A 21,993-nucleotide genomic window follows, 5' to 3' on the forward strand; every position below is an offset into this window, starting at 1 on the left:
ACTGTCTCCTCTTGCCACAAGGAAGTGGGATTTAGCTTAGAGATTTCCTGTAGAAAAGAAATAAGATAAAAGGCAATGATTCCCATGCCTGCATCCTTCTCATCAGAATTTATGAGAAGCAATCAAGAGCAATCACATTGCCATGGCAGATTATCAGAGCTATAATTCAGAGAAGCTGAATGCAAAGGAGGATGGTGCATCTCTAGGTCTGCTCAGCTAGTCTGCCTGGGAGAAGGGGATAAATGGCTCCTGATAAGCACCACAGCATGCGAGCAAGCAGTCCTCCCCCTCCTGCCTGATGGTCTCGGGACAATAACATACATCCAAACTCCAATCCCTACAATCGTGCAGTACCAGAAAACTGGTTTCTCTATCATCAAATACAATTATCACCCCAATGACAGCAGGACTTAGCAACTCAAATTCTTTTTTAAGAAAGAAGGGGAGCAAATAATTTTATGGGACATAACGGCTCTGTATTTCTCAAAAACTCTAGTAATCAGCCCTAAAAACAATTTTATGGACTAGAGTCTAGAAAGGAAACTTCGTGTTCTCAGATTTGCACAGGTATATATAGTATGAAGCACTATGAAGTGGCACTTTCCATTTTGTAAGAACTTTAAAACATTAGAGTCCCTCTCTGACACAGAGTTTAGTGCTTCTTTGCCCCGCCCCCCAACAATTCCTCTTTATCCTCTCCATCAGGGAAATCCGTGGCTGAGAAAAAGAATAAGATGTCAGGAAGAAAGTGATGGCTCCCCACTAAATAGTAATGGGTGACAAATTGGGCCCTTCTGTCAGTGTGAAAGGCTGAGCAAAGCTCCTGCTGCAGTGGAGCAGTTTCACTCCACTCTGGGTATTCGTTTATTCTGGAGGATTCACCTCCAAGGCCCCAGAGCTCAGTTGGCCATACTCTAGCTGGAGAGAAGAAATTGTTAGGAAAACGGGCACTGACGAAGGAGTTGAGGCCTGAAAGAATCAACTTGTCCATGGAAATACAGCTAGCAAGTGGCAGTCAGGATCGGAACCATGATCTTGGACTGTAGCCACTGCTGCAGGCTAGCCTGAGAACTATAACTGGAAAGCAGGTCCTTGATGTTCAAGGTACAGTCCACATTCCAGCAACATCCATGTAGCGGGTAGCAGGTAGCACCTGGGAGCATGTGCTCTCAGGTCCCATCACAGAATCTGCATTTTAACAAGCTCCCCAGGTGAGTTACAGATTGAGGTAACTTTGGAACAAAGGTTATCATTAATGCCCTCTGCCTTCTTCCCTCTGAGCTTCTCTCTCCACTTTTGGCCCAGATACAGCCTATGCTCCTATTCACTACTCCAAAAAACCAAGGTTCCCAAGTTACCCTCTGACATACCAGTGCCATGACCTACAGGGCACTACCCCTGGAGTCATCTGTAAAGAGAGGTTCCTGTGTTAAAGCTGACCCTCCCCTCTCCCATCAGATTCCCTGAGCTTCATCCTAACTCACTTAGGACTCTGCTTTTTGAAGTGACAATACTCCAATAAATGAATCCCATTAAATTAATAATTACTTTATTTTTATATGTTTATATATAACTAGCTTTGTGGTATATGTGTTATGAAATGAATGTTCAAAAAGACAGCATGATTTTATAATGGGAGAAACAAGTGTAGGCCCTGCCAACTGTAAAGATGATTCAGCCAGTCTAGAAGCTCCTTATACCTGTATCAAACCCTGCCACTTCCTCACCAATGACTCAGGGCCCCATGGGAGTCTGTGAGCTAATTGCTTCTTGCCTTCCTATGTAATAGAGACCTGCCATAAATAACTTCACTTTGCAATTCAAAATCATGAGGAGTTATTTAGAGATACCACTCAGATGGACCACAGGAATTACTTGTTAGAAAACTGAGCCCTAACTTTTTATACTCTTATTGCTGCCACAAATTATTACAGAGCATTAGTAAATGGTTACTTGGTCCTGTGTAGCTCTCAAGGTACATTTTGGTACTGTGAGAATAAAGCTTTCATTAGAGAAGTACCTTTCAGCTTGATTTTTATTTTACTGCCAGGATTCCATTAAGGTTTCTGATCCTCAGCTTCCAGGATACAGTTCATATACCAAGCCCTTTCTGAAGTTTCCTACAGTTCTGAAGCTGAGAGATGTTTTTCATTTTGGTTGAAGTTAAACATAGTAAAAAAGATTCATGAGCATGGCCCTGCCCATCAGAACAAGATCCAGTTTCCCCTTCAGTCAGTCTCTCCTATCAGGAATTTTCCATAAGCCTCTTATCCTTCATCGGAGGGCAGACAGACTGAAAACCACAATCACAGAAAACTAACCAATCTGATCACACGGACCACAGCCTTGTCTAATTCAATGAAACTATGAGTCATGCCATATAGGGCCATCCAAGATGGATGGGTCATGGGGGAGAGTTCTGACAAAACGTGTTCCACTGGAGAAGGGAATGGCAAACCACTTCAGTATTCTTGCCTTGAGAACCCCATGAAGAGTATGAAAAGGCAAAAAGATAGCGCACTGAAAGATGAACTCCCCAGGTCAATAGGTGCCCAATATGCTACTGGAGATCAATGGAGAAATAACTCCAGAAAGGATGAACAGATGGAGCCAAAGCAAAAACAACACCCAGTTGTGGATGTGACTGGTGATGCAAGTAAAGTCCAATGCTGTAAAGAGCAATATTGCATAGGAAACAGGAATGTTAGGTCCATGAATCAAGGCAAATTGGAAGTGGTCAAACAGGAGATGGCAAGAGTGAATATTGACATTTTAGAAATGAGTGAACTAAAATGGACTGGAATGGGTGAGTTTAACTTAGATGACCATTATACCTACTACTGTTGGCAAGAATCCCTTAGAAGAAATGGAGTAGCCATCATAGTCAACAAAAGAGTCCAAAAGGCGGTACTTGGATGCAATCTCAAAAATGACAGAATGATCTCTGTTCATTTCCAAGGCAAAACATTCAATATCACAGTAACCCAAAACTAATCCCTGACCAGTAATGCTGAAGAAGCTGAACAGTTCTATGAAGATCTACAAGACCTTCAGGAACTAACACCCCCCAAAAATGTCCATTTTGTTATAGAGAACTGGAATGCAAAAGTAGAAAATCAAGAGATACCTGGAGTAACAGGAAAACTTGGCCTTGGAGTACAGAATGAAGCAGGGCAAAGGCTAATAATAGAGCTTTGCCATAAGAACACACTGGTCATAGCAAACAGCCTCTTCCAGCAACACAAGAGAAGACTCTACACATGGACATCACCAGATGATCAATATTGAAATCAGATGGATTATATTCTTTGCAGCCAAAGATGGAGAAGCTCAATACAGTCAGCAAAAACAAGACCAGGAGCTGACTATGGCTCAGATCATGAACTCCTTATTGCCAAGTTCAGACTTAAATTGAAGAAAGTAGGGAAAACCACTAGACAATTCAGATATGACCTAAATCAAATCCCTTAAGATTACACAGTGGAAGTAAGAAACAGATTCAAGGGATTAGATCTGATAGAGTGCCTGAAGAACTATGGACGAACGTTCGTGACATTGTACAGGAAGCAGTAATCAAGAACATCCCCAAGAAAAAAATCAAGAGACAAAATGTCTGAGGATAACTTACAAATAGCTGTGAAAAGAAGAGAAGTGAAAGGCAAAGGAGAAAAGGAAACATATACCCATTTGAATGCAGAGTTCCAAAGAAATAGCAAGGAGAGAAAAGAAAGCCTTCCTCAGTGATCAGTGCAAAGAAACAGATGAAAACAATAGAATGGGAAAGACTAGAGATCTCTTCAAGAAAATTAGAGATACCAAGAGAACATTTCATGAAAAGATGGGCACAATAAAGGACAGAAATGGTAGGGACCTAATAGAAGCAGAAGATATTAGGAAGAGGTGGCAAGAACACAGAAGAACTATACAAAAAAGGTCTTCATAACCCAGATAATCATGATGATGTGCTCACTGGACTAAAGCCAGATATCTGGGAATATGAAGTCAATTGGACCTTAGGAAACATCACTATGAACAAAGCTAGTGGAGGTGATGGAATTCCAGTGGAGCTATTATAAATCCTAAAAGATGATGCTGTGAAAGTACTGAACTCAATATGCCAGCAAATTTGGAAAATTCAGCAGTGGCCACAGGACTGGAAATGGTCAGTTTTCATTCCAATCCCAAAGAAAAGCAATGCCAAAGAATGGTCAAACTACCACACAATTGCACTCATCTCACACGCTAGTAAAGTAATGCTCAAAATTCTCCAAGCCAGGCTTCAACAGTACATGAACCATGAATTTCCGGATGCTCAAGTTGGATTTAGAAAAGGCAGAGGAACCAGATATCAAATTGCCAACATCCACTGGATTATTGAGAAAGCGAGGGAGTTCCAGAAAAACATCTATTTCTGCTTTATTGCCTAGGCCAAAGCCTTTGACTGTGTGGATCACCACAAGCTGTGGAAAATTCTTCAAGAAATGGGAATACCAGACCATTTGACCTGCCTCTTGAGAAATCTATATGCAGGTGAAGAAGCAACAGTTAGAACTGGATGTGGAACAACAGACTGGTTCCAAATCAGGAAAAGAGTAGGTTAAGGCTGTATATTGTAACCCTGCTTATTTAACTTCTATGCAGAGTGCATCATGAGAAATGCTGGACTGGATGAAGCACAAGCTGGAATCAAGATTGCTATGAGAAATATCAATAACCTCAGATATGCAGATAACACCACTCTTATGGCAGAAAGTGAAAAAGAACTAAAGAGTCTCTTGATGAAAGTGAAAAAGGAGAATGAAAAAGTGGCTTAAAACTCAACATTCAGAAAACTAAAATCACAGCATCTAGTCCCATCACTTCATGGCCAATAGATGGGGAAACAATGGAAACAGTAACAGACTATTTCTCTGGGCTCCAAAGTCGCTGCAGATGGTCACTGCGGCCGTGAAATTAAGACGCTTGCTCCTCGGAAGAAAAGTTATGACCAACATAGACAGCATATTAAAAAGCAAAGACTACTTTGCCTACAAAGGTCCATCTAGTCAAAGCTACGGTTTTCCATTAGTCATGTATGGATATGAGAGTGGACTATAAAGAAAGCTGATCACCAAAGAATTGATGCTTTTGCACTGTGGTGTTGGAGAAGATTCTTGAGAGTCCTTTAGACAGCAAGGAGATCCAACCAGTCCTTCCTAAAGGAAATCAGTCCTGAATATTCATTGGAAGGACTGATGCTGAAGCTGAAACTCCAGTACTTTGGCCACATGATGCAAAGAACTGACTCATTGGAAAAGACCCTGATGCTAGGAAAGATTGAAGGCAGGAGGAGAAGGGGATGACAGAGGATGAGATGGTTGGATGGCATTACCGACTCAATGGACATGAGTCTGAGTAAACTCCTGGAGTTGGTGATGGACAGGGAAGCCTGGCATGCTGCAGTCCATGGGTGACTGAACTGTAACATAGGCCTCATTGTAACTCAAATACAATACCCCAGAAAGATTATTCATTTTTTTCAGATTTTTTTTTAGATTATTTATTTTGAAGTGACTATTTCACTTTCTGGAAAAGTATAAAGATGAAGTGATAGTCCTTGGCACCAAGAAGGGAAGCTGACCTACTTAATATATGTCAGTGTGTGGCTCAGACAAACCCATCATAAAGGTACTTGCTGCTCAATGATGAATCTTTGAGGTGTTTAGTGGTGTCCTCTTTTAGAATTTTGATGGCCCCGTATTCTCCTCTGAGTTTAGAATCTACTCCTCTGTACTGAATTCCAATAGCCTCATTTTTGGTTCTAAGAGAGGAAAGACTGGACCCAGATGGAACAGAGAAGAGTTGTTCTCTTTACCAAGTTCATTGGACCACCCGGGGGGTCAAAAAGACTTTATTAAATGTTCTGTGGCTCTGATGGTAAAGCACCTGTCTACAATGTGGGAGACCCGGGTTCAATCCCTGGGTTGGGAAGAAACCCTGGGGAAGGAAATGGCAATCCACCCCAGTACTATTGCCTGGAAAATCCCATGGACAGAGGAGCTTGGTAGGCTACAGTCCATAGGGTCACAAAGAGTCGGACACAACTGAGCAACTTCACTCACTCACTCACTCACTCACTCACTACCTTTCCAAAAGATTTTGAGATAGCTGAAAACAAAGAGTCATTTGCATACACCTTAAACAGTTCCCTGAGAAACTCATTATCCCTTGCCTCCCTTCTAAGTGGAACTCAACTTGTACTGACCACCTTCCTGGGGACCATTTCTGTGCCTATGTTAAAAAATGGGGGAGAATACAAGAAGGATGCACAGAGGGTCTGTTGCTATCTTGAGCCCAGCCAATTCACTGATCCAGTCCAGAAATACTTGCCTTTAAATGATTTTTGCCTGAACTGTCTCCTGGGATGGGAGTGAAACATGAGTCTCTGGAGTTATATTAATAAATCAGACCACAAAGACCTGATTTACATATGCTTCCTATTCCATTTATTAAACACCAGCTATAGACTTTAAAGAGACCTCAACTCTTTTTTTCCCCTAGAGTGCTGGACCTCTTATTTGCACTTCTTTATTATGTACTCCCAAGTGTGAAATAATGCCTGATCTCTGGAGAATATGATAGTGATCATGACAGAAAGAATGAAGAATTTTCACATACTGATTAATGAGATCGCCTAGCTCCAACACTTACTGGCTTGTGAACTGGATCAACTTATTTCAACTCTCTGAACCTTCAATTCCTTCATTTGTTAAAATAGGATACTACCACCCCCTTCAAGTGAAAATGAAAGTGATAGTCGTTCAGTCATGTCCAACTCTTTGCAACCCCATGGATATGGGATTTCCCAGGCAAGAATACTGGAATGGGTTGTCATTTCCTTCTCCAGGGGACCTTCCCAACTCAGGGATTGAACCTGGGTCTCCTGCATTACAGGCAGATTCTTTACCATCTGAGCCACCAGGGAAGCCCGCCTCCCTCTTCAGGGTGATTATATAGGGTATGGAGAACAATAAATATAATGCCTACACCAAGAAGTCATTTGGAGGACTTCATTCGGTGGTCCAGTGGTTAAGACTCTGCACTTCCGCTACAGGGAGAGTTTGATCCCTGTTTGGGGAACTGAGATCCTACATGTAGCACAACCAAAAAAAAAAGGTCATTCAGTTAATGTATGGAAAATGAACCTTGACCATTTACCTTTGCACTCAATTCAGTCGCTCTGGTTTTGTTGTTCAATTTAACCCCTGGAAAGGTGTCATGCTCTCTGTTAAGAGTGTCTGTTTCCCCTGGTCTGTTCTCTGCAGCTCAGTGAGATGTCACCAAGGCAGGGCCAGCAGCTGCCCAGCTTGGACTGCCCCTACTGTCCAGATTTCTGCTCCCTAAACAAATGGCACCCTACTCCAGTACTCTTGCCTGGAAAATCCCATGGATGGAGGAGGCTGGTGGGCTGTGGTCCATGGGGTCATGAAGAGTCGGACACGACTGAGAGACTGCACTTTCACTTTTCACTTTCACGCATTGGAGAAGGAAATGGCAACCCACTCCAGTGTTCTTGCCTGCAGAATCCCAGGGACGGGGGAGCCTGGTGGGCTGCCATCTATGGGGTCGCAGAGTCGGACATGACTGAAGTGACTTAGCAGCAGCAGCAAACAAAAGCTAGCTGTCAGGCTTAGTGTTTCTTGTCTATTAATAAATTATTTTCTGCTTTTCTTCTTTTGGTCTTAAACATAGGAATGATCCAGAGAAACTAGATGCCTTCATCATGGACAAAGCCCTTCTGGATTATGAAGTGTCAGTAGATGCTGACTGCAAACTTCTGACTGTGGGGAAGCCATTTGCCATAGAAGGTATTAATCAATCATTCTTGATGCACTTTTACTTGGGATGTGCTCAGTTTGCCAATCTAGCAAGTCACAAATGCCAGTGTCAGAGGCAAAGAGCTATTCATCTTCCCTTGTTTTCATTTTCAGCTCTTAAGCGCTCAGCTATTAAGTTGCTGAAGTTAGGTATTTATTTTCTACCTATTCCACCAACATATTTTTATCCAATTGTTAGAAAAACAACAACCAAAATATCATTGTTATCCAAACGGTGTTGCTTCAGATATCTGGGAGTGTTGACACAGTGTAGCAAACAGGGAGTCCAGTTTTAATTTAATCTATATTTTCTCATGGCCAAATCCTATAATGAATCTGATACTAAAACTAGAATGATCGTGTTACAACTAGGACCCCAGTGTTGATTTAATCCAAGCTGCTCAGTTTTATCCACAAGGAAGTTCAGAGATAATATATTATTTTCTCGTAATCACACAATTAGATGATAATACTGAAATTAGAATATAAATCTCATAGTCCTTAAATAAATGTTTCCACTAGCTGAAAAATAAGTAGAAAAAAATCAACCTCTGTAATTTAGTAACCTCTAAGTGTCCTAAACAAAACTTTGTTTGGGACCTCAGGTTTGTTGCTGTCCCCACTGGCAGCAAATTTTTGCTTTCAACTTGGTCAGCCAATCAATCAAACTTCAGGACCAAAGAAAGATTGCATTGTCAGTAGCTGCTTTCATTCTGGACAACAGTTGATATATGGAGCAGGTAGTTTGAACCAGCAAATTTCACATCTCCGTTTCCCAGCTTCCCTCCTCTGACAGTACACACTGGCTCCCAGAACAGCCATACTCACTTGTCAGAAAGCATTTTGACTAGAAATAATCCCATAGGGATGCTCAAGTCCTATTTCCAGGAAACTATACTTTCTTGTATGCTAACTAGTATATCAAGACTATTCAGATTCCAGTTGCCCAACTACAATTGGTCTCTGTCTCTCCTAAACACATCAGCAGTTTTCTTTTCATCTTCATTTTTGTGAGAATGTAACAGATGATGCTGTTTCTTTGAGCCTTCTCCTAAGAAAAATCAATCCCCTCTCCAGGCAAAGTGACCTCCACCTTAGCCTGGAATAGAACACAGGAAGAGAGACATTTAGTGATAGGGGTCTTCTGTTGAGACAGCAGTGACAGAAACATAATTGTGTAGCAGGGCACAAAAAGAGAAACCAAAGAAAAACTAGAAAACCAAAAGAACATTGATTATATAACCACATTTCGATGTAACAGTGGAAAATTTCCCATTTGTGTGGCATCTGGGTAAATGGAAAGGATGTTATTTCCTTTTTCTCTCCTAGATACACTGGGTAATTGAAGTCCCTTTTGCCATTAGCAGCTGTTAACAATGAATCATTTGTAGTGGGTAAAAAAAATGAGGGACCCTTGTCTTCCACCTTTGTTTTCAGGGGCCAAGTCTATCTTGTCAAAAGGCAGTGGTGAAATGGCTTGTTTGCCTCTGCTAGACCCCAGTGCCAGATGCCACACAATCAATTCCCCACTGGTTTCCTGTTTACATTTCCATCTGTGCTCATGAGACTTGGTGTCTTACAGTCTCCATCATCTCCAGACACCGCATTGTTTTCCAAGGGAATAAATACAAAATGGCGCAGGGAAACACTCTCTCTGCAAGACACCAGAAAGACTATAGACTGGAAAACAGAGAATATTCTCATCATTGTTGGTTTATTCTTAAAAAAGCCACTGCTGGTTTATTCTGGGTGATGTGCAAATCAGAAATTTTAATTCAATACAGCCTCTGTGAACAAGTTTACAATCTAAAAGCAGAACTTGGTAAAACACAAAGTAAGGATACTTATAAGTTACAGAAAACAATGTGATAGAGATACTAATAAAACTCTTGACTGTGGCTTTAAAGAAAAAGTTAATCTAATAGGTTTTAATGGAATATTTCTCTCTTCATGAATTTTTTTTTAAAATTATATTTTCATAATGCTGGAGAAAATACCAAAAAAAATATTATATGCTTTTCATTAACAACATTTAGTTTTTTTGAATTTATGAAAATGTGTACTTTATTATTAACTAACTAGACTTTATAGGCATAAAATATCACAAAAGCCATTTATGAACAATTTTTACCTATTTAGCTTACAGGAATGTTCCATATGTCTGTATTCTCTCACAGGATCTAGTACAATGCAAGGCATATAACAGTTATGTAATAAATGATTTATTACCCTATTATATAACTCATTAGGCTGTATTAGACTAAGTACCTAACCACTTCCTTATGTAGGTAATCAAAAGTACCCTGAAAAGTCTGCATGTACTTTCCAAAGTATTTAAATGATTTTGGGAACTTAGGAGGGAAGATGGAATCCATTGATTCCTTCATGCTGAAGGTACATTCACTCTCTGCTGAGTTCAGTCACTCAGTCATGTCCAACTCTTTGTGACCCCAGAGACTGCAGCACGCCAGGCCTCCCTGTCCATCACCAACTCCCAGAGTTTACTCAAACTCATGCCCATTGAGTCAGTGATGCCATCACTCTCTGTAGTAATGGCATTATATCAACTCAGTGTGACTACTAAATACCCTTCCCAACTTCACCATTCTGCATTTATTTGACACCTAAAGGTCAATGCACGGCAAATGAGAGACAACAGTCCACATTGACTTTGAAACCATCCCGTGAGTCTTCAGTGCAGCAAACCAAAATTATTAAAAATTCAAGAACATGTGGAAAGTCTCTGGTCTTATTAAAAACTATATACCAGGAACACAAAGATATATTGTGTGCTCTGAAAAAAGAAAGTGTTGAGATAATTGAATACATGTCCCAAATTTATGCATTGGAGTAAACCGACAGTAAAGGTCAAATGAGAAGAAAGAGTAATGGAACTGCACAGTAATGATTTGTGACCTTTCTGCCAAAGACCTTTGCTTGTTTTTGAGTTTGTTCTTTTACTTGCTTTCCACTAATTATTTAGTACAGCACTTGAAGCACTAGCTCTGGGGTCTTGAGTGCTTAGGTTAGAATAGAGTTGCCATTCCCAAATAACTGTGTTAGTTGGGCAAGTCACAATCTGTTCTTCAGCTTCCTCATCTGCATAATGGGTTTATGAATAGTACATCTAGGACAGAGTTGCTGTGATGATTAAGTAAAATAATACATGTAAAGCATGTTCAAGCACATAGTAAAAGTGACAGTGAGAGTGTTAATGGCTCACTAGTGTCCGACTCCTTGTGACCCCTTGGACTGTAGCCCACCAGGCTTCTCGTCCATAGCATTTTCAAGGCAAGAATACTAGAGTGGGTTGCAATTTCCTTCTCCAAAGGATTTTCCTGACCCAGGGATCAAACCCAGTTCTCCTGTATTGCAGGTAGATTCTTTTCCATCAGAGCCACTAGGCTACTATTCAATATATTGAATTAAAAGATTGAGACCAATTTACTATAAAATTATCCAGAGATAGATCACCTTCATATATCTTAGCTTCTTCCACACACTGTCTCCACTTTGATGTGCTGAGGATAAGGGAAACCCATTTTTAAAGTCTCCTTTAAGCTTAGAACTATTCCAAAATATGCTCAGGCATTGCCCTGGAGTAGCTAATTATTGTAGTCCTAGGACAGACTGTAAAACTGAATTGATCTTTCTTCCAGAGGTGTTTTTAACAGTAAGATCTTATTTTCAAAATATCTATTTTCCAACCACATTTCAGGAAGATTTTTGTAGTCTGTGAATTTCTAACTATACACTTGCTAGCCCAAATACATTTCTACCACTCTTAGCTTAGTAAAGCTGATTTATCCATGGGGAAAATATCAGAATTCTATTCTGAAAATTGTTCTCTTGGGCTATTAAGCTGTATCCAATTTCCAGGGTGCTTGAAGCCTTCATCTCTAGGGTTGAAGGATTCCATTTTGCTTCATCCATCAACCACAAAATAGTCAGCCTCATCTTTATTGCAAAGCCAAATTTCCAATGATAATGAAAGCAACTCAGGCTGCTAAGTTGAGTCAGCAATTTAAAGATAAGAATTATTTGACCGATGAACACAATCAAATTTGAAAAACAGCTGACAAAGAGGACAGAAAAAAAATCTTCAAGGTTTTACTATTTTATGTTTCTGAATAAAATTGATTTTTATGTCTTTTAACACATACCTCTTCTAATTGCCACATAACTATTTTTCCTGTTTTTCCCTATATTCCATATGAATATTGAAATTTTAAAAGAATGGTAATCTATTTTTAGCACTCAATTACATATTAACCTTAACATGATGAAGTAGAGTGATTTAATTATTTCCTATGAAGCAATTTTTTCTAAATGTCTCTGCAATTTCAACATAACATTTTCCCTTAAGGTAATTTTTATACTTCTGTTGTAATGCCAAAATTCTACTCTTAAAATATGTAAATGTATATCATAACTATTAATTTTAGATTTTTAAACTTTCATAAAGATTCTTCTTAAAGATTTCTTAAAGTTAAAAAAATTTTAAACTTTCTTTGCATCCATGGGGTCGCAAAGAGTTGGACATAACTGAGCGACCAGCACTGCTACACTGCAAACTCTATAGCACTTGGCTGAGTGTCTGAGACAGAATAGCATTCAGCCTCTACTTGTGAAAAGTAGATGAATAGGTGTCCAATAAATGGTGATCGAGTGAAAAACAAAAACAATTCTGCAATCATTACATCAACTTGGACTGGAATTACTGACTTTAAGAGGATTTTTAGGAGAAGCAATATAATCAGGAAGGATCCTTGCTAGTTAATTTTCTCATTTATGTACAATCATATACCAGTTGGGGCTGTACTTATCCTGTATTTACACAATTTATGAAAAGTTTACAACAAAATCTGCCCATGAAAAATATATATATTTGTATCTGCTGAATTCAAGCCACCAGTTCACACTGAAGAAATCAAAGAGGAAGTTAAAAAAATAAAAGCAAAGCAAAAACACAATGGTCCAAAACTACAACAAAAGTAGTTCGAAGATGAAAGTTTATAGCAATACACTCTTACCTCAAGAAAAATCTCATTAAACAATCTAACCTTATATCTAAAACAACTAGAGGAAGAAGAACAAACAAACCACCAGTTATATGATTGTATGTTTTTACTATATTGTATTGTCTGGCTTGGGGATATTATAGCAATAGGATTGTAGTGATAGAGGCTCTTTGAAGGGGAGGAATATGTCAAATATTCCTTTGCCTTGGTCTCATGCTATAATGGATACATTGGAAGAAGCACTGCTTTTTATACTCAAGCAGACCCAATTTCAAATGCTAGCTTTGCCAACTGTGATCTTTGTGACATTAGGCCATTTATTTACTCAGTCTTTAAGTCTCTGCTCCTTGGAAGAAAAGCTATGGCCAACATAGACAGCATATTCAAAAGCAGAGACATTACTTTGCCAACAAGGTCCATCTAGTCAAAGCTATGGTTTTTCCAGTAGTCATGTACGGATAAGTGAGTTGGACTATAAAGAAAGCTGAGCACCAAAGAATTGATGCTTTTGAACTGTGGTGTTGCAGAAGACTCTTAAGAGTCCCCTGGACTAACAGGGGGATCCAACCAGTCAATCTTAAAGGAAAACAGCCCTGAATATTCATTGGAAGGACTGATGCTGAAGCTGAAACTCCAATACTTTGGCCACCTGATGCGAAGAACTGACTCATTGGAAAAGACCCTGATGCTGGGAAAGATTGAGGGCAGGAGGAGAAGGGGACAGCAGAGGACAAGATGGTTGGATGGCATCACTGACTCAATGGACATGAGTTTGAGCAAGCACCAGAAGTTGGTGATGGACAAGGAAGCCTGGATTGCTGCAGTCCATGGGGTTGCAGAGTCAGACACAACTGAGCAACTGACCTGAACTAAGTAATACATATCCTACATGGGTGGTATCTGGCACACAGTAGGGCTCAGTATGTTCAGGTTCTCATTATTAGAGCCCCAGAAGGATTTAACTGACCTGTATGCCACAATCTAGTATGCAATCTTAGACTATTATATGATCTATAAACTGGAGTAAGGCATGTAAGGGGATCTTCCCAACCCAGGAATTGAACGTAGGTCTCCGGCATTGCAGGGAGACACTTTACTGACTGAGCCACCAGGGAAGCCCTTCCATTACTGAGCAGTACTTGACAAATAGTTAGCCCTCTATAGTATTAGAAATTGTTGTTATTTAAGTTATTGCCTCAGGAGGAAAAAATACAAATTATTCAGCAAACCTGGCCTAATCTGACCACACTCACCAGATAGTTCCAAGTCCTTACTTGTTTGTATAAGTCTCCGTCCTTCTCCCACAAGCTGGTACAACCTTAGATGTCTCAGTTGTAATGAAATAATCATTATGCAGTACATTGTTTAGTATCTGCCTCCCTAAGAGGATATGCACCATGACAGCAGGGACTATATTTACCTTACTTACTGCTAAATCCCAACCACTTAACACAGTGCCTATTCACTCAGGAAATATTCATTGAATGGATGAATGAGTGAATGAATAAATGTGTGAATGTCAGTGAATATTATTATACACATGACTAGTATTGTGCCTGACATGTAAATAGGTACTGAATGAATGTCTGTGCAACTGAATTGGCAATAGCATTCATTATAATAAACATTTCTAAAGAAACTTTGTTACTTCCTTATAGTTACCCATTACTTTATTTTTTTTTTAAATTGTTATTTTATGATAACATCAGCTGAAGAACAGACTGCCCGGGTAAAGTCTTTTATTGTCAGTCTTGCCTTTCAAACCAAAACTACTATGCACAAAATAGGCACTCAAAATAGCTCTTTGAATGGAAAATTCTAATCATGCTCTTGACATTGTCATCATTTCCTTGACTCTTCATTGTTAAGGAACAAACAAATCTACCAAGGGGAAAAAGCAAACAGCTCTTTAAAATGCAAACTTTTTTCTGTATTATTTATTTCTTCTCTTTTGTTAGTTATACACAAATCTCAAGCCTCATATATTTTTTTAAAAAGGGCTTGTGTAATCAGAGGAGGAGACGGACTAGTGAACACATGGCCTTGACTTTCCTGCAGTGAATTACATGACCAGAGCCCAGAATGAGAAGTTCAATTCACCTACCTGGACTCTCATGTGCTAAGATCACAAAACCTGAGCTGTGACCAGAAAAGCTGCACCAAAGTTTTCCCAAGTGAAGTGACACAATGTGCCCAGAGACCCAAGTCACTGCCCTGTCCTGAGCTGGAGATGGACTCCTCACCCCAGGAAGACCAGCCCTGTTTGACTGCTGCCTTACTAGGTGGTCCCTAAAAAGCCTAACACTGTTACCAGGAGCAACAGAAATCAAGCCCTGAGCCTTTAGAGTGGGAGCACTGATTCCAAGACCCTAGACTACCAGAGAACTAACCCTGCTGCTACTGCTACTACTGCTAAGTCATTTCAATCATGTCCGACTCTGTGCAACCCCATAGACAGCAGCCCACAAGGCTCCGCTGTCCCTGGGATTCTCCAGGCAAGAACACTGGAGTGGGTTGCCATTTCCTCCTCCAATGCATGAAAGTGAAAAGTGAAAGTGAAGTCACTCAGTCATGTCCAACTCTTCACGACCCCATGGACTGCAGCCTACCAGGATCCTCCACCCATGGGATTTTCCAGGCAAGAGTGCTAGAGTGGGTTGCCCTAGAGAGTATCAAATAGGGAGAGCTCACACAAAGGAAACCACTTGAATAAAGATCCAACATCACCCAACCACCAGTAACACTTTGTGCAGGATTCCTCATCTAAACAACAAACAAAACAAAAATACAAAGCCAGTCAACATCAGACAGGATTACCACTTCACTCAGCTTGCCCATCAGAGGAAAAACAAACAAACAAAATCTCAGCACAAATCTCACCCTAGATGAAGCTTACATAAAACACTGGACCAATCTCAGGAGGGCAGAAACCAAAAGGAAGAAAGAATTTGACCTTCTTCAAGGAAAGAATTCAGCTTTTCTTGAAGCCTGGGAAAAGGAGACCTCAAACACAATAAGTTAAAAGAAAAAAATAATAATAATGAAAAGGCAGAGAAATACTACACAAATGAAGAAACAAACTAGAAACACAAAGTCCAAATAAATGAACAGGAAATAGGCAAACTATCTGAAAAAGAATTCATAAAAATGATAGTAAAGATTATCAAACACCTTGAAAACAAAATGGAGAAAATACAAGAATCAATTAACATAGACTTAGAAGAATTAAAGAATAAACTTATAGAGACAAACAACACAATTACTAAAATTAAAAATACTCTAGAAGGAATCAATAGCAGAATATCTGAAGCAGAACAAATCAGTGAGCTAGAAGATAAAATGGTGGAAATAACTTCTGAAGAGCAGAATAAAGTGAAAGAATGAAAAGAACTGAGGACAGTCCCAGAGACCTCTGGGACAATATCAAAAGCATCAACATTTGAATTATAGAGGTCCCAGAAGAAGAAGAGAAAAATAAAGGGTATGAGAAAATTTTTGAAGAGATTATAGTTGAAATTTTCCCCAATATGGAAAAGGAAATAGTCAATCAAGTCCAAGAGGCACAAAGAGTCCCATACAGGATAAACCCAAGAAGAAGCACTCCAAGACACACTAATCAAACTAACAAAGACTAAACACAAAGAATACTAAAAGCAGCAAGGGAGAAGCAACGAGTAATATACAAGGGAAACCCCATATGCTTAACAGCTGATCTTTCAGCAGAAAATCTGCAGGCCAGAAGGGAATGGCAGGATATATTTAAAGTACTGAAAGAGGAAAAATACACAACCAAGATTACTGTAACCAGCAAGGATCTCATTCAAAATGGATGGAGAAATAAAAAGCTTTTCAGAGAAGCAAAAGTTAAGAGAATTCAGTACTATCAAACCAGCTTTACAGCAAATGTTAAAGGGACTTATATAGTCAAGAAATACAAGAGAAGAAAAAAGATCTACAAAATCAACCCCAAACAATTAAGAAAATGGCAAAAGGAACATATATATATATATATATATATATATATATAATTACTTTAAATATAAATGGGTTAAATGCTCCAGTGAAAAGACACAGACTGGCTGAATGGATACAAAACAAGACCCATATATATGCTGTCTACAAGAAACCCACTTCAGACCTCAAGACACATAGGGACTGAAAGTGAGAGGATGGAAAAATATATTCCATGTAAATGGGAAGCTAAAGAAAGCTGGAGTAGCAATCCTTGTATCAGACAAAATAGACCTTAAAATTAGTGAACTTACAAGAGATAAGGAAGGATACTACATAATGATCAAGGGATCAATCCAAGAGGAAGACATAACAATTGGAAATATCTATGCACCCAACATAGAAGCACTTCAATACATAAGACAACAGACATAACAGACATAAGACTAACAGACATAAAAGGAGAAATTGACAGTAACACAATAAAGGTAAGAGACTTAAACACCTCACTCACACCAATGGACAGATCATCAAAATACAAAATTAATAAGGAAATCAAGCCTTAAATGATACATTAGATGAGATGGATCTCATTGATAACTTCAAGACATTCCATCCAAAAGCAGAAGAATATACCTTCTTCTCAAGTGCACATAGAACATTCTCCAGGATAGATCATATCTTGGGTCACAAATGAAACCTCAGTAAATTTAAGAAAATTGAAATTGTATCAAGCATTATCTTCTCCAACCACAATGCTATGAGACTAGATATCAATTATAAGAAAAAACTGTAAGAAACACGAACACATGGAGATTAAGCAATCTGTTTCTAAATAACCAACAGGTTACTGAAAAAATCAAAAGGGAAATTGGAACATTTCTAGAAACAAATGACAATGAAAACACCACAACTCAAAACCTATGGGAAGCAGCAAAAGCAGTTCTAAGAGAGAAGTTTATAGCAATACAATCCCACCTCAAGAAACAAGAAAAACATTGAATAGACAACCTAACTTTACACCTAAAACAACTGGAAAAAGAAGAACAAAATTTAAAAACCAAACAAAAAAATTAGTAGAAGGAAAGAAATCATAAAGATCCAAGCAGAAATAAATGAAAAAGAAATGAAAGAAACAATAGTAAAGATTAATAAAACTAGAAGATGGTTCTTTGAGAAGATTGACAAACCTTTAGCAAGACTCATTAAGAAGATAAGAGAGAAGAATCAAATCAACAAAATTAGAAATGAAAAAGGAGAGATTCCAACAGACAATGCACAGATACAAAGGATTATAAGAGATATTATGAACAACTATATGGCAATAAAATAGATAACCTGGAAGAAATGGAGAGATTCTTAGGAAAGTTCAATCTTCCAAGACTGAACCAGGAAGAAATAGAAATTATTACAAGCACTGAAATGGAAGCTGTGATCAAAAATCCCCCCAAAAAACAAAAGCCCAGGAGAAGATGGCTTCACAGGAGAAGTCTAACAAATGTTTGCTGCTGCTGCTGCTAACTCACTTCAGTTGTCTGACTCCATGCAACCCCATAGACGGCAGCCCACCAAGCTCCCCCATCCCTGGGATTCTCCAGGCAAGAACACTGGAGTGGGTTGCCATTTCCTTCTTCAATGAGTGAAAGTGAAAAGTGAAAGTGAAGTCGCTCAGTCGTGTCCGACTCTTCACAACACCATGGACTGCAACGTACCAGGTTCCTCCATCCATGGGATTTTTCAGACAAGAGTGCTGGAGTGGGGTGCCATTGCCTTCTCCGATCAAATGTTTAGAGAAGAGCTAATGCCTATCCTTCTAAAACTCTTTCAAAAACTTGCAGAGGAAGGAACACTTCCAAATTCATTCTATGAGGCCACCATCACCCTGATACCAAAACCAGACAAAAACAACACAAAAAAGGAAACTACAGGCCAATAGATGCAAAAATACTCAAAAATTTTCAGCAAACAGAATTCAGCAACACATCAAAAAGCTCATACACCATGATCAAGTTGGATTTATTCCAGGAATGCAAGGATTCTTCAATATATACACAAATCAATCAATGTGATACACCATATTAACAAACTGAAAGATAAAAATCATTTGATCATCTCAATAGATGCAGAAAGAGCCTTTGAAAAAATTCAGTACCCATTTATTATTAAAACTCTTCAAAAACTGGGCCTAGAAGGAACCTAACTAAACATAGTAAAGGCCATATATGAAGCTGAAACTCCAGTACTTTGGCTACCTCATGAAAAGAGTTGACTCGTTGGAAAAGACCCTGATGCTGGGAGGGATTGGGGGCAAGAGGAGAAGGGGACAACAGAGGATGAGATGGCTAGATGGCATTGCTGACTCGATGGACATGAGTTTGAGTGAACTTGAGGAGTTGGTGATGGACAGGGAGGCCTAGTGTGCTGCAATTCAGGGAGTTGCAGAGTCGGACACGTCTGAGTGACTGAACTGAACTGAACAGAAAACATTATTCTCAATGGTGAAAAACTGAAAACATTCCCCCTAAGATCAGGAACAAGGCAAGGCTGTCCCCTTTCACCACTATTATTCAACATAGTTCTAGAAGTCCTAGCTTCAGCAATCAGAGAAGAAAAAGAAATAAAACTAATCCAGGTCAGAAAATAAGAAGTAAAGCTCTCACTGTTTGCAGATGACATAATACTGTACATCAGTTCAGTTCAGTTCAGTCACTCAGTCGTGTCCAGCTCTTTGCGACCCCATGAACCACAGCATGCCAGGCCTCCCTGTCCATCACCAATTGCTGGAGTCTACCCAAACCCATGTCCATTGAGTCAGTGATGCCATCCAGCCATTTCATCCTCTGTCATCCCCTTCCCTCCTGCCCTCAATCTTTCCTAGCATCAGGGTCTTTTCAAATGAGTCAGCTCTTCGCATCAGGTGGCCAAAATATTGGAGTTTCAGCTTTAACATCAGTCCTTACAATGAACACCCAGGACTGATCTACTTTAGGATGGACTGGTTGGATCTCCTTGCAGTCCAACGGACTCTCGAGTCTTCTCCAACACCACAGTTCAAAAGCATCAATTCTTCAGCACTCAGCTTTCTTCACAGTCCAACTCTCACATCCATACACGACCACTGGAAAAACCATAGCCTTGACTAGATGGACCTTTGTTGGCAAAGTAACGTCTCTGCTTTTTAATATGCTGTCTAGGTTGGTCATAACTTTCCTTCCAAGGAGTAAGCGTCTTTTAATTTCATGGCTGCATTCACCATTTGCAGTGATTTTGAAGCCCCCTTCCCCCCCAAAAAATAAAGTCAGCCACTATTTCCACTGTTTCCCCATCTATTTCCCATGAAGTGATGGGACCGTATGCCATGATCTTTGTTTTCTGAATGTTGAGCTTTAGACCAACTTTTTCACTCTCCTGTTTCACTTTCATCAAGAGGCTCTTTAGTTCTTCTTCCCTTTCTGCCATAAGGGTGGTGTCATCTGTATATATGAGGTTATTGATATTTCTTCTGGCAATCTTGATTCCAGCTTGCACTTCCTCCAGCCCAGCGTTTCTCATGATGTACTTTGCATATAAGTTAAGTAAGCAGGGTAACAATATACAGCCTTGACGTACTCCTTTTCCTATTTGGAACCAGTCTGTTGTTCTATGTCCAGTTCTAACTGTTGCTTCCTGACCTGCATATAGGTGTCTCAAGAGGCAGGTCAGGTGGTCTGGTATTCATAGAAAACCCTAAGGATACTGTCAGAAAATTACTAGAGCTAATCAGTGAATTTAGCAAAGTTGCAGGATACAAAATCAATACACAGAAATCATTTGCATTTCTATGTACTAACAATGAATAATCAGAAAGAGAAATTAAGAAATCAATCCCATTCACCATTGAAACAAAAATAATTAAATATCTAGGAGTAAACTTACCTAAGGAGACAAAAGAACTGTACACAGAAAATTATACGACACTGATGAAAGAAATCAAAGATGACATAAACAGATAAAGAGATGTGCCATGTTCCTGGGTAGGAAGAACCAATATTGTGAAAATGACTGTAGTACCAAAGGCAATCTGCAGATTTAATGCAATCCCTATCAAATTACCAAGGCATTTTTCACAGAACTAGAACAAAAAAAATTCACAATTCATATGGAAACACAAAAGACCCCAAATAGCCAAGAAAGTATTGAGAAAGAAGAATGGAGCTGGGGGAATCAACCTTCCTAACTTCAGATTATACTACAAAGCTACAGTCATCAAGACAGTATGGTACTGGCACAAAAACAGAAATATAGACCAATGGAACAAGATAGAAAGCCCAGAAATAAACCCATGCACCTATGGGTATCTTAATTTTGACAAAGGAGGCAAGAATATACAATGGGTCAAAGACAGCCTCTTCCATAAATGGTACTGGGAAAACTGGACAGATACATGTAAAAGAATGAAATTAGAATACCATACTCAAAGATAAACTCAAAATGGATTATAAAACTCTTAGAGGAAAACATAGGCAGAACACTCGATGACATAAATCAAAGCAAGATCCTCTACGATTCTCATCGTAGAATAATGGAAATAAAAACAAAAGTAAACAAGTGGGACCTGATTAAACTTAAAAGTTTTTCACAGCAAAGGAAACTATAAGCAAGGTGAAAAGACAACCCTCAGAATGAGGGAAAATAATACCAAATGAAACAACTGACAAAGGATTAATTTCCAAAATATACAAGCAGCTCATAGAACTCAATACCAGAAAAACAAACTATCCAGTCAAAAAGTGGGGAAAGATCTAAACAGACATTTCTCCAAAGAAGACATACAGTTAGCTAACAAACACATGAAAAGTTGTTCAACATCACTCATTATTAGAGAAATGCAAATCAAAACTACAATGAGATATCACCTCACACCAGTCAGAATGGCCCTCATCAAAAAGTCTACAAACAATAAATGCTGGAGAGGGTGTGGAGAAAAGGGAACACTCTTGCATTATTGGTGGGAATGTAAACTGATACATCCACTATGCCAAAGCCTTTGACTGTGTGGATCACAGTAAACTGTGGAAAATTCTGAAAGGGATGGGAATACCAGACCACCTGACCTGCCTCTTGAGAAACCTATATGCAGGTCAGGAAGCAGCAGTGAGAACTGGACATGGAACAATAGACTGGTT

General features: G+C 39.3%; 1 protein-coding gene across 2 annotated transcripts in view; it reads left to right on the top strand.

Annotated features, from left to right (window-relative positions):
* Positions 1-21,993, top strand: part of GRIN3A (glutamate ionotropic receptor NMDA type subunit 3A) — a 202,607-nt gene that overhangs the window by 128,106 nt on the left and 52,508 nt on the right. For both annotated transcript variants that reach the window (XM_004004040.5, XM_060409005.1), the window contains one exon: positions 7,732-7,847. In XM_004004040.5, coding sequence (XP_004004089.2) covers positions 7,732-7,847 — 116 coding nt within the window. The remainder of the gene's footprint in view (positions 1-7,731; positions 7,848-21,993) is intronic.

Source organism: Ovis aries, chromosome 2 (genome assembly GCF_016772045.2).
Source record: "Ovis aries strain OAR_USU_Benz2616 breed Rambouillet chromosome 2, ARS-UI_Ramb_v3.0, whole genome shotgun sequence".
In the NCBI taxonomy this organism is placed as follows: Eukaryota; Metazoa; Chordata; class Mammalia; order Artiodactyla; family Bovidae; genus Ovis; species Ovis aries.